The 13,920-nt window shown below is 37.8% G+C and overlaps 1 protein-coding gene across 4 annotated transcripts in view; it reads right to left on the bottom strand.

Annotated features, from left to right (window-relative positions):
* Positions 1–13,920, bottom strand: part of LOC129718794 (uncharacterized) — a 346,046-nt gene that overhangs the window by 36,511 nt on the left and 295,615 nt on the right. For all 4 annotated transcript variants that reach the window (XM_055669874.1, XM_055669875.1, XM_055669878.1 and 1 more), the window contains exon 8: positions 2,335–2,684. In XM_055669874.1, the coding sequence (XP_055525849.1) occupies positions 2,335–2,684 (350 nt within the window). The remainder of the gene's footprint in view (positions 1–2,334; positions 2,685–13,920) is intronic.

The following is a 13,920-nucleotide window of genomic DNA, read 5'->3' as shown; positions in this document are numbered from 1 at the left end:
TTCAGCAGAAGTACGTACATCCCCTGTCGAGACGGACAATTTTCCTTTTGTTTCGAACTAGAACTGAAGCTCATTATCGAAGGATGATTATGATTGCTGTTTCCTCTAACCTAAATTTGGTTGAACTCCATGGGAAGGAGTTGAAATTTGCGTCCACATTCCAACCCACCAGTCGAACGCGCCGTGTCCAGTTTGGGGGACTGAACTTCTGCTGAATCACGTAAAACATTATCGTTTCTAAAAATACTTTTCGCATTGTTGCGCCACTCCTACTCAATTCTCCAAAATGACACCTCGTTATCGTTATGGCACATCCTGCGCAGTCTCCCTTCGGGTCTCTCCTAGAGATTGGAGACAAAGTTGAACGACGCAGTCGTTACCATTAATTCGTTCGGTCGTCTTGCGTGTGCCATCTCTCCCAGCAGCGGGATAGACAATGGGAATTTTGCACTCGCTGTGTATTTTCTTTCGGTAGGAATTGGCACCTTTTTTGCTGCCTATCGACTTTCCGGTTGACCCAATGTTCCCCATCGTCTTATAATAAAATCAGTCTAATTTAGTCGTAACGGTTTTCGTCGTCCCGCTGAAAGTTTGCAAAAGGCTGAAAAGGGCCAAACCGGGGTTCCCCCTTTTTACTGTTCGTTTAATGAATTAATAGATGATTGACAGTAAATTAATTATTGCAAAATTAATCGACTCCGGCCGTATTAAAATTTTCGCTGGAAAGACTTCTCTCGGTGAAACGACCTTGAACAGACAGGAGGAAAACCCCCCTTCGGTAGTTTGTCTTCGTTTCTCCCCGGAAATGCCCTACCCTGTTGGTAATGTCGGTAAGCCGTTACCACCGGCAATTTATCATTCCAGGATTACCGACCCCAAGACGGCCGAATAGAAAAATCAAAATTGCAGCAACACGTGCGGTTTTTTTTCTTTCTCTCTTCTCACTGCCAGCGCAAACCGTGAACCGAGATGATTCCGCAGGTTCACTGCCGTCGTTTATCAGAGATTGATGTCATCCGGTGCTGAAGATTTATTAATGCTCTTTGTAGCAGTTGTTGCCACCGGAATCAGCAGGTGTGTGGTTTGTCTAGAACATTCCGAGATCAGGAAATTTTTCAGGGCCCAATATTTTACGACAAAATCCTTTTATCCGAGCTCAGGCGGGAACTATGAGGGGAGAATTGAATTTTTGTGTTCATCTACGTTTATGAGGTGTGTGTTTATATCCGTGTGTGTAAAGGGGGAGAGGGGGAGAATTGTTTCCTCATTCGTGACAATGTTCTCGGGTGGAGGGAGGAAACGAACCACGATATCATCATGAATATATTTGCCAAGTTAGTTGGTAAGCCTTTTTTCCTGTGCTGTCATGTCTAAGCAAAGCCGAAGGCGGCAAGAATCGAAAAGTTTCAAGTTTCAATTTTCCTCCGAGTGGAATGTTACTGAGGGAATTTATGAATTCGAAATGCGTTTCACGAAGGCTGGCTCAAAATTCATGGAAACTTCGGTAGAGGGGGCGATTTTGGGAAAGACTTTAAATTTCAACTGCCGATTGAATTTCAATGAGCGAATCATGTCGGCATTCGGTGAACGAAACTTTTTAGCAGGCTTCTAGAAATGAAAGCTATTGAGAGGAAAATCGTTCAAAAGACAAACAGAGAATTTTGTTGCTAACTTTTAGAAGTATGCTTAGAATTATAAGGATTGCAGTAATACACAATAGACATAAAAGTTGAAGTGTATCGTTCACTCTCTTTGAAAGATTATGTTACTTTAGCATTCCACCGTCAAACGAAGGAAGATGCTAATTCTCCAAAATAAACTGGTAGGTTGATCATAAACTAAAGAATACAAAAAATCTAAGCGATTGAGTAGCTTTGCTGCATTTTTACTCGATTGAAACCAAACCAAATACAAACCCACTTGATTTCGCTTACATCAACAAAGTGATGGCGAAAGCCGGTAGAAAAAAAGACCAGCTTCCGGGATCGGCGTCCGTTGGTTACGATACGGCACAGGCATCACGGCTCATGAATAAAACATCATTTAGCGTTTGGCATTTCAACCATCTGACCGTTGTTGCAGATGTTTGCTGGAAGCAAGCACTCGATATATCCAACGATCAACAGCGATTTTCACTGATAAACCCCAAGTCTGCCAATCCACTCCACTCCACTATACTGTGCGAGAAAGCATCTCTTAGTTCGCCGTTAATAATAATAACTAGAACAAAAACAATCGCTATATCAAAATATAAGCTGCCCAGCAACCCCATATTTAGGGCCAGTTAACGCTGTTTTCACATATGAAGGATCAACAAATTCGTTGAAAGCCTACCTGCATATTCCAGGTTCGTGGTCGCGGGTGGACCTTCTGGCCGGCGGCAGCTGCGGCGGCATTCGCTTGCTTCGTCTGCTGCATGATTTGCGTGATCAGATCCAGCTGTTGTCGGGTTAGGCCCTCGTTTCCGCTTCCACCGGCCGGTGAGCTGGGAGAAGAGGATTTACTACTGTTGGTACCAGTTTCACTCTGGTGGCCGTTGTTGTTGTTGTTGTTGTTGTTATTGGAATTACTGGAAGAACTGGTTAGAATGGTACCGCCACTGTTGGCTGATCCTAACGCCGATGATGACGCAGAGCTGAACTGGATGCTGCAGGTGGTGGCTCCGTGCGGGGAGCTGGCATCGCCTATAAATAGGGAATTGGTTTAAAATGTTAGCTGGTTCAAGAATGTTTAGATTGTAATCAATATTCAATTTTTGCGGGTTGACGAACAACTACAGATAGGTACAGATTATTAAAATTCTTTTGAGAAGTGCAGAAAAAAGTCTATCTGAAAACCTGCCGAAGAAAATCGGAAAAGAATTCAAACACCAGCGGTGATTCAGCGGGAAAGTTACTTTATACGGGCCTCACGGCAAATTGTAAGCGGACCTAAAGCGATCGTTTGTCGACATGAAAACCCCGAAAGCTCTTCTTCTACATAAATATTTACAGCAAAATTCGAAGTTCTGAAGTGAACTTGAATATGTTTTGTTTTTGTTTGTTTTTTTTTTCAATTCGTTTTTCATGCGAATTGATCATAAAATTGTAAACGATTTTTTGCTACTTTTGATGAATTAACTTTATTTTAAGTCTCATTTTTGTTAGGAATTTTGACGTAGGACTACGTCTAACCGCACTATATCGAGATACATTCCGCGAAAACTAAAACCAAGATGTAACGTCGGAATGAAAGATTTCAAATGGTTATACTGATGTAACCACATGATGGATCACAATAATCAATATGTCGTTGGATTGATAAAATGATGGACAATTTTGTGATACTTCAATTTTCATTCTCACTTCATTGTTAAACAGTGAAAATTGAATAAAAGTTTCAAGGTCGAATTTTCACCAACAATGTACCAATCATATGCGAGCACGCCTGACACAGACTTCATGAATAGACACAACTGCCTGCTGTGATATCCTGTATAGCAGTGGCAAAAAAAAATTTGACAGAATCTCCCCGTCCCAATAGGTCAACTAATGTTAGCTTCCATGAGCCTAGACTATTTTGATGTCTTGAAGGTGAAGCTTTTTCAGAATGTTCGTAACCACCTCCACTATAAGACAGTATCACGTTCTGCTGCTAACAAATATGTTAATGTTAATAAAACTGATGTCTTGAAGGAGAATATGATGGCACAGGTAACAGTACTGCACCGAGATATGTATGAACAGAGCGCTGGTTACTCGTCGTCTATCAGTGCAGAAAACTACAATATTATAGTTTTGTGCAGTCAAGCCAAGTGAAAACTACATTGCCGCTGTTGACGCACAGTGGGGCGTGGAACACAATAGAATTGTCGTTTGAGTTGTCTTCTTCTTCTTCTTCTTCTTCTTCTTTAGCAAATATCAGAATTCCGGGGACAACAAAATGCGTTGTTTATTTTTGAACTCTACACTCTGATTTTTACAGATTTATTTAAATAACTGAATATAGGGAATTAAATAATAGAAAACCAAAAACCAAAATGCTCCGTATACATCTTTGAATAGGCAGTTAAACGAGCTGTACTGATGATTATATTTTACAAGCTGAATGAGTTTAGTCCAATATGACAATACTAGTTGCATCCCGCGGTGGTGGTATAGAGGAAAACCAAATTCATTTCATCTTGATATTAGCGTTCCGACATTAGTGTTAGTATTATTCAATTGAAAATTTTTTTGAATTAGCATTTCCAAGAAAATATTACTTTCCATTACCTTACTTGTAATTGAGCAACGCTATGCAAACATTAATTGCTGAGGCTAATGTTGTGCATCACTCTAGCCCAGTTTATTTTCGAAGATAACAGACATATAAATTTAAATTGACCTGAATTGAATGTTAACATGTTCATAAAATTCTATGTCAATTTCAAATTTTCTGTGAATATACATTTTCTACTAAAACTGTAATTCGTTATCGATGTTCTTTCCACGAGGTTGTAACTGCAGGAAAAAAAATTATGTGACATCTTTGCCGCTTTGTGATCGGTGAGTGAGCCAACATCAACAAAACAAATAGATATAGAAGAAAATTTAATTTCTACTAAATCGTACTCAATTAAATATTTTATAGAAGGTTGCCTTTTCGCGTATTAAAGAAAATTCGCTGTATTAGAATGAATGGTATTCATCAATGGTCCAGAAACCAAATTCAGGGGGAAATTTGGGTCTAAAGCTCTATAGCAATATTTTAGAGAAAAACTCCTGTACAAAGTTGCTACATATGATAAAGCGCTTATTGAAAAAGTATCAAAAATTAGGGTGACCAAAATCTTCGATGCTTCAAGTATCTAACTTTTTTATTTTTGTAGATAGAAAACCTTGTTCTACAATTTTATAGCTCCAATAATTTTAAGTAACTTTGTAAAGAAAAATGTTCTCTAAAACATTGCTATAGAGCTCTAGACCCAAATTTCCCCCTGAATTTGGTTTCTGTACCATTGTTAATGTTAAAGAGAATATTTTATCTTCTAAGCTAGAGCGCTGCAAAGAAATAAACAAAATACAGACCCCGTTCGCCAGAATTTTTTCTGTTGCCAAAATCGTACCATGCCAATAATTAACGGTTCTTTTTTTATGACTTTTTTGACTTTTTAAATGGTCAAAGACGACCTTAACAGTAGGAATGGCGACCAATGAACTAGTTTTAGTTCCAAGTCGTTTGAGGTGTCGCTTGATGAATTTGGGCTGACGACCTAGATACTTGGTATTACAACCCGAACCAAAATAGATTCCTCTTGGAAGATGTTGAGCTTAAATTGGATTGGTTCAAAATAAAAATATAAAATTATTGTAGTCCCACGTCAACTATGCGGTCGTGTCTTGGATACCACTCTTCTACTATTTTTCTGATTCCCGGTTCCCGGGAATTCCCGGGAAATGAGATTTATTATTTCCGTTTCCCGGACAATCAATTTCCGGGAATATTGCAAACCCTTTCTGCCATTGGAACTGGTAGAATTATCCATCGACTCAGCTGCGAACTCTCCAACCTTAGAGGAACCAGCAAAAAATCTTCCTTTATTTTGAGGATGAATGTCCTCAGGAAACCAATTCGAGGTCCCTCTGTTTTATTTTATTTTCGGAAAAGTTGCTTAAAAAACATGCAGCATTTTTCAAAGTCCTTAGTCCTTTTCATTAGATAATCTTCAACGAATTGAAACGTGGTATATGAAAAGCACGCACAAAGGGGTGGTGAAAATAATGAATGCCCATTCCACTGGGATATATTTTATTTCCTCTGTGTGGACTAATCACTGTGACCAGAGCGATTTGGTCTATTACGATATTGCCGATAAGGGTGTATATAAAATGAAAATCTGAAAATGAAACAAGGGAAAAAATATCGTTCTTGCAATCATCATTTGTAAATCCATCCGAATGCAGAAGAATGTAGTTAAATTACCCGAACTTTGTTCGAAAATTGTCAAATCTGGTTGAAACACCGATTTCGACCTCTGATTAGTCGCTTAATGCTGGCTTTCCCTAGCATGGACGACAAAATATTATACCTAGGTAACCGGGAATTCTGGGAGCGGGGGCCTAGTGTGGTTGGTAACGTCTCCGCCAACCACGCTCGACGCCTGGGTTCGAATCCCACCGCCGACATAGGTATCGATGGTTGTGAGGTGGCGTGATCCACTCACAACCAACCCAACTGGTCTAGATTCAATCCTAGCCGACACCGGGAGATTTTCTGAGGCGAAAAATCTTTGGGATCACGCCTTCCATCGCATGAGGAAGTAAAGCCGTTGGCGCCGGTCCGTTAATAAACGGGTCGTGAGTTAGGGTCCTGGGTGTGGAGTCGCCTCCCTGGGCGTCGGTGATTGGCCACAACAGTGGCGGAACTAGACCGACGGAAAATAAGCGAGAATAAAAAAAAACCGGGAATTCACTCTTATGGCTATATAAAAGCCTGATTCTGACAAAACAAATCATTTTACTAGTGGCTGTTAGGAAGGATGTTCCAAACTTAGTAACAGCTGATATCAGTAGCGTACTGGTAGCGGTGGAAGGACTTGCTTTGACTTGGTTTCGACTCAAACAAATCAATATACTAGCAGAAGCGATCTGTATTCTGGCAATCATAATCCGTCAGCCGTGTCTAGTTTTTAGTGTGAAAAAAGTCTCCACTGTCGCAGTAGCACAGAGATGCGATCAGCATCATATTCGATTTCAAATTGAATAACAATTGTCCTTTTGAGGACAACACAAACAAATGATCGCAGATTTATTATTTTCTCTTCTTGCGCTAGAATTGAAATGATATTTAAATCTGCATGCACACTCTGACTGTTGAAACTTGTTTAATTGTTGGCTATGTGAGAGCTCAACAGTTGGTCCTTGTCCGTTGGTGTCCAACATTTGGCATGAAGAGCTCATATAGAAAAGGTGATAGCGGATTACCCATTCGTGCCCCTTTAGTCTGTTTCTAAAATTTACCACGAAATGTGAAATGGTTTTCTTTCATGCAAAGCTTCAATAAACTGTCAACTTTCTTACTCCAAGTATTATCAGAATATTGGGAAAGAAAATGAAATCAAATTCTTTCACTAGCCATTTAGCAAATTTTTCTTTGGGAGCGCCGACTGCTGAGATAATTTCTCTCATTTCATTTTCAGGTTTGTGAATTTTGGAAGTCCTTGTGAATTCTTGGAAGGACTGGATTTGAAGCACGAATATTTTGTAAATCATTACACAAAGCGGGTTTGTATTCTTTGATTGTATTTTCGACACGTTTTGCCATATCAGCAAGAGGTTTAAGTCCCAGTTGCCAATATGGACCTTCATCAATTTTTTGGGTCATTTGTTCATCATAGTCAGACTTGTCCATGATGACGGTTATGCTCCCAGTATCTGCTTTCAAATAGAAAACCTGTTTTTTACGTAATTCCTCAACTGTCTTTATATCAGACGAATTTTGACTGACTAGGAAGCGTCTTAGTTATTTCTGAAAAAAATTGGCCTACTTCACCAGTTTGTTCTTTGGATAGTTTACAACTGTTCATCCAAGATTCGATATCAATGATCGATTGTTCAATATTGGGTCGTGTAGAAATTGCGAAGTTTAAACCCACATTCAGAAGATTTTGCTGGTGTTGTGAAAACTCGTACGAAGACCTATTGACAACAAAGTCGTCAATGATGTGTACTTTGGCTGCTTTTCTACTACTGTTATTTCGTAGAAGCAGCTGATTTAACTTTTTCAATCCCAATCTACGTTTACGTTCCCCTTCACATCTTTCGGTTATTTTAATTTTGGTTAGAAAATTTTGAAATTCAAAAGGAAATTCTTTGGCCAGTTTTTAAAGGAAGTGAATAACATTCCAATGTTGTAGAGCTAAGTTTACTGTAAAAAAACTGGATGCTACTTTTCAAACATTCCCTTTTCATATGTTTCACAATGGAGGGGACTATAGGACTTTTAACTTTTACTCTATGACTCGTGGGAGTGACATGATATTTCAAACAATTTTTATGAAAGGAAATAGATTTGTGGATACCGACAATGCTCTTTTTTATCTTTAAAAACCTAGATGGCATTGTCAAATTTGAAAATATTTTACTGAGCGTCTTAGCAGAATGATATATGGAATCAGGAGATAGAATTATAAGTTTTCATTAAACTCTACTAGAAATTTGAGAAGTAAATATTGAAAATATTATTAGTCCATACATACACTGGGGTCGCTTTTTACGCGGGTGGTTTTAATGCGTTTTTTGAACGGGATATTTCTACAATAGCGCGGATTGTTTTTACTCGATTCGGAAGTTGGTTTGTACGCGGTATCAAATAAGTTTAGTATGAATATATCTAATCTAATCTTTTAAATGCGGTTTAACCAACCGCGTAAAAAGCGACCCCAGTGTAGACGTATTTCGATTGCGACATACAATCTTCATCAGTGCTTATGTAGGTCATTTTTCGAGGTAAAAACTAATTTCTCTCCGCGGGGAAAACATTGAATCGAACAACAATTGTCCTTTTGAGGACAAAACAAATAAATAATCGAAGATTGATTTTATTTCGCGTTTGAATTGAATGTGAATTGTTATTTCAATGCAGTAAAATTAAATTGAATTCGTCAATTGAATTCTGACTTTTCGTTTGCATAGCATAATGTCTGTATCTTTCCTGTTCATTGAAATCATATATATTGCTCATATATCATTGCTAATTAAAATTCGATAGCACTTGAACTTCTCATTTGCCCTAAATATCAAAAATTTCAGAGTAATTAAATGCAAACCCCGGCCGCAAACTTAACGTAAAACTACATAAGGTTGTTTGTTACTATACTTGCATTTTTGCATTCGTGCCCCAGTGCTGAGTCGAGAAATTCTCCAGCTCGAAAAGATCCTCGACCTGACCGGGAATCGAACCCGACATCACAACCGCGTGGGAGAGCTAGCCGACCGAGTAAGGAATAGGACAGGTTTCTCGATGACAAAAGCATAGTTAAAATGGTTGGAGGCATGACCCATTGATACCTCAACAAAATTCTTCGAAAAATTGTCAGAGTATCGACAATAGGGTACCAATGGAATGTATGATAAATATTTGATTTTTGAATTGCATTCAGCAGTAATGTTTGCATTGAAAATGTTTTTTTCCGGATGTTAATAGAAAAAAACTAAAGCAGATAATTGGGAATGATAAATTCCAATGGAACGTAGTTATATAAGATTACTTGCAAAAAAATCTACGCCCGACAAATAGCAGGAACAATCGCCATGGTGGGCGAAAACATGCGTGTAGGCTCCCGATCATGGTCAGTCCGGAGCGAAAGAAGAGCGGCTTTGACATCCCTTTCTCGCTGATTGTCAACCACAGCAGCACCTTCTCAGAGAAACCTGGTGTGTTAAATGAACTTTACTTCGGAGCTCACTCCAAGTAACACACGTTGTTATAGAAGACATCACTCCTCTAATACAACCTTTAGTTATAGATTTCAGTTGACATTACCTTTTCCATGACATCTCTATCACCAGAAAAGCGCAAAAATTGAAGGCTACTATAACAAGTACTGGTGTTATATGGAGTATTATATAACTTCAAAAAAGCAAGCCAACTTGTTAGACTGAAGCTGCAAAATACATCTCGAGTACCAATACGGTAAGAAAACGTTCAAAACAGGTTATTTTCAAGTTGTAATTGCTAACTAATCAAAACATCGTTGCCGTAAACAGAAAATTTCAAAATAAAAATATTGTAGAACGGCGCTGATTTATTTTGGGAACAATAAAAAAATAGTGATTATGGCGTTTCGAATAATCACCGAAAAGTGAGAAACAATATTAGATCTACGTTTCGATGCTTGTAATACAAAGTTCTACGTGCGCGTCAAATTTCATGGTGAAACATCGTGTTTTACTTCTGAAAGAATCATGCGCCATTCATTGGATACCGTTTACTATTTGTCGATCAGTGAAAAAAAGATTATGCGTTACAGAATGTTCGCTGATTTATTTAATTGCGAAGAGTCAATTTAGCCCACCACCGCATGGGCTTAGTTCGTAAACAACTATCTGGCATCTCTTTCTTACATGCGTAGTAAATCGCAATGTCGTTTCTTTTTTCTTGGGTAGATCTACACTGATCAAGTGGAATAAAGCAACTCGCGCATTCGTGGGTCAGAATCCGCCACAACAAAGCGCATGTGCAAATGCGTTGCTATGACAACATTTACCCAGCGCATGCGCAAATGTGTTGTTATGCGCAGTGCAACAAGATCGACAATCGTCTCGTCAATGGCACTTCCAATTCATTTTAAATTGATTATAAAAAGCAATGTACAACCTTGGAAAATGGATTGTTTCTGTAGCTTGAATTTCAAAATTGTTTTCGCATATTTTAATAACAATTTGATCAAGTAATTTTGCGTTGGCTGCGGAATACTAAGATCAATCATAAGAGGTTTGTAGGTACGTAGTATCATTATTAGGCGTGTAATATTGAACAGGCGCGGCTGACCCGGCGTTTTATTCACAGTTTTTCTAATAGTGTAAACATCTGGAAGACAACTTGAAAACAAGTGCCATTCATGTAATAGTTATTGTTCGTTTAACCCATGCTTTTGAAAAACATCTCCAAAACCAGGAAAAAACGAGCTTGTTTTCGAAATGTGATTGCATCACTGGTGAAAAACAACTTCTCGCAAATGATGTATTTTAAGTTGTTTTCTGTGCAGTGTCATTATAAATTCTTTTCTAACATATTTTGTGTGTTACTTGGGTTCCCTTGGGGGAAGTAAAATACGAAGTGCCCTGCCAGTCGTTGCCATCCGACGTCCATCACTACCGCTACGGTTGGTTGGTTGGTGTTCGAGTCAATTTTTTTCTGCTGACTCATGGGTTACTATGATACTATGATGGGTAATTTCGTCAGTGCGTTTAAAAGTAAACCCATGAAAAATCGACAATTTTTGTTACAGATTACTCATAGCTTTCACAACATCCTCGATCGTAACTCTGAAGGTATCTGTAATGAACAAGTCGCTGGTACGGGCAGCAGAGCGACAGTAATATCATCATCTGTTGCGTAACAACTATTGAAAACGCTAGCGAAATGCTCCGCAAATAAATCACATTTACTGTTCAACGTAGATGCTTCTCTTTGGATCAGGAACATGCTGGAGGGGAGACCGTTCTGTTAGCGTCTCGTGTTGACAAGTTTTCAAAATTTTGGTTAATTTAAGCGTCTAATTTTGGTTGTTCTTCAAATGAGGTCCTTGAGTTCAACATATTATCTGTTAACTAAATAACATAACTAAATTAAGGTGAACTTTTCCTATGAAGTTTTCCAAAAAAATATTTTTTTTACATAGATCGAATCTGTGACATTACGAAAAAAAAACCTAAATTAATCCACCTAGCGGTCAGACTCAGCCTTTCTCATTCAAACTTATTATTTGTAAAAATAGATTTACATGAATGCATAAATCCAATAAAGGTATATTCACTCTTTGAGTTCTAAAATATTGATGTTGTAATTAAAGTATAAAATAAGAAATTTGCATAATGTTAGTGCTTAACAAATAGCGAAATAAAAGAAATGACTCTCAATTTCGAACAATTTAATCACGAGCGATACCGGAAACGTTCAAATAGTACGATGCCCCATTTAAATCATATTGAGGCCATATATAGTGATCAAAGTAGGTATAGTATCGAATAGTCTTCGAATTTCTTTTCTTTCCAAAACTTTTGAACAGCATTTCAAATTGTTATGAAGTTTGTTATTTGTAAGTTTGAGAGATGACTCGTTTGTATGACACTAGTTATGTTCAAATAAGTCGTGTAATACTTGAGATAATAGACTTACGTTGTTTTACAAATTAAACAATACCGGTTACTTAAGTTTGATTACAATCAAATGAACAGGTAACGTACAGGACAGCCAAACTTTGAAACCACGTGTTCAATCATAACTCATCAGTTAACCCTTAACTAGCCCGTTCATCTGATATCAATATTGTTCAAATCGGTTGTGTAGTTTCTAAGATAATGAAGTTTCGTAATTTTCACATTTCGATACATTACAGACGAAGTTGCAGTCCGATTACAGCAAAATTCAATAGGGTGTTTTGAGGCAGCTAGATTTTTCATGTGATACTAATTCTGTGGAAATCGGGTCAACCATCTCTGAGAAAAGTGAGTGAGTCCAGGTAGTCTTCGGAATATATTACTTTTTATAGCTGGATTTCACATTTTCAAACATAACAAAGATCCCTTTGCAAAAAAAAATCATTAGGGTCTATGGGGCAACGAGACCTTCCATGTGACACTTTTATGAGAATCGGTCCAGCCATCTCTGAGAAACATGAGTGAGATTAAATAGTATCCAGAACACGTTTCTTTCCATGACTTCTGAACCAATGTTCAATGTTCAATCTTCATAAAATTCAAAAGTTAAGAATTTTTTAGAGAGCCCGTTTATTTGAAACCAATTTTGTTCAAATAGGTCGTGTAGTTTCTGAGATATTGATGTTTCGTGATTTTAACATTTTGATACATAACCTCTCAACTAGAAATCAGATTACAATAAAATTCAATAGGATCTTATAGGCCAACTAGACCTTTCATTTGCAATTAGTTTCATTGAAATCGGTTCAGCCATCTCTGAGAAAATCGAGTGAGATTGGGTGAGCGTTACACACACACACCAACACATACACATGCAGAAAATGCTCAGCTCGTCGAACTAGGTCGAGTGGTATACGACATTCGGCCCTTTTGAGCACTTCTATACCTTTAGTTTTTGCAGTGATTGCTATACCTTTCTAGGAAAAAGGCAAAAAGTGAAATGATAGAAATGACTTTTAATTTCAACTTCAATCCCGAGCAAGGCCGCAAACATTGAAATAGTGCAATATCAAATTAAAATGATGTTGAGGCCACATATTTTGATCGTAGCTATAGTTTTAAACAGTCTCCGGGTTACGTTTCTTTCTATAACTTTCAAACCACATGTTTAAACATTATGAAATTCATTGTTTAAGGATTAAAAAGCCCATTAATTTGAATTCAACTATGTTTATAGCTCCTGAGATATAAGAGCGTTTTTCACATTCTGACGCAGCGCCAAAACTAAAAGTTTGATCACAATGAAATTCAATAGCAACCTAAGCGGCAAATAGACCCTTCATTTGACACCATGATAAAAAGAATCGGTCAGACCATCTCTGAGAGAAGTGAGTGCGAGAAAAGGTGCACATACACACGTACACACCTACACTCACACACACATATACACCTATACATGCATACTTGCAGAAAATGCTCGATTCGTCGAACTGAGTCGAGTAGCATATGACATTCGGCCATCTGGATCACTTTTCTACCTTTTATTTAGCCAGTGATCGTTAGGAGGAAGTCAATATGTTTACTTTCATTATGTGGTTTCACATTTTTATGAACAACGTACAAAGTTACAATCCGATTGCAATGAAATTCAATAGCAACCTATAGGGCAACTAGACCTTTCATTTGACACTAATTCTGTGTGTCTTTGAGAAAAATGAGTGAGTTTACACAATCTTAGTATAACTTTTCTTTACATAACATTTGAACCATATGTTCAATCATAACGAAATTTAAAAGTTAAGGGTTCTGGAGACAGCCCGATCATTTGAAATCAGTTTGATTGAAATCGGTTGTGTGGTTTCTGAGATATTGATGTTTCGTGATTTTTACATTTTGATACATAACCTCTAAACTAAAAATCCGATTACGATGAAATTCAATAGCAACCTATGGCGTAACTAGACCTTTCATTTGCAATTATTTTTAAGAAAATCGGTCCAGCCATCTCTGAGAAAAGTGAGTGAGAAAAAAAAGTTGCACATACACACACACATACACACATACACACATACACACA

The sequence above is a fragment of the Wyeomyia smithii genome, chromosome 1, assembly GCF_029784165.1.
Source record: "Wyeomyia smithii strain HCP4-BCI-WySm-NY-G18 chromosome 1, ASM2978416v1, whole genome shotgun sequence".
Classification (NCBI taxonomy): domain Eukaryota; kingdom Metazoa; phylum Arthropoda; class Insecta; order Diptera; family Culicidae; genus Wyeomyia; species Wyeomyia smithii.
Note: the sequence above shows the minus strand (reverse complement) of the source record. Positions and strands in the feature narration are given on the sequence as shown.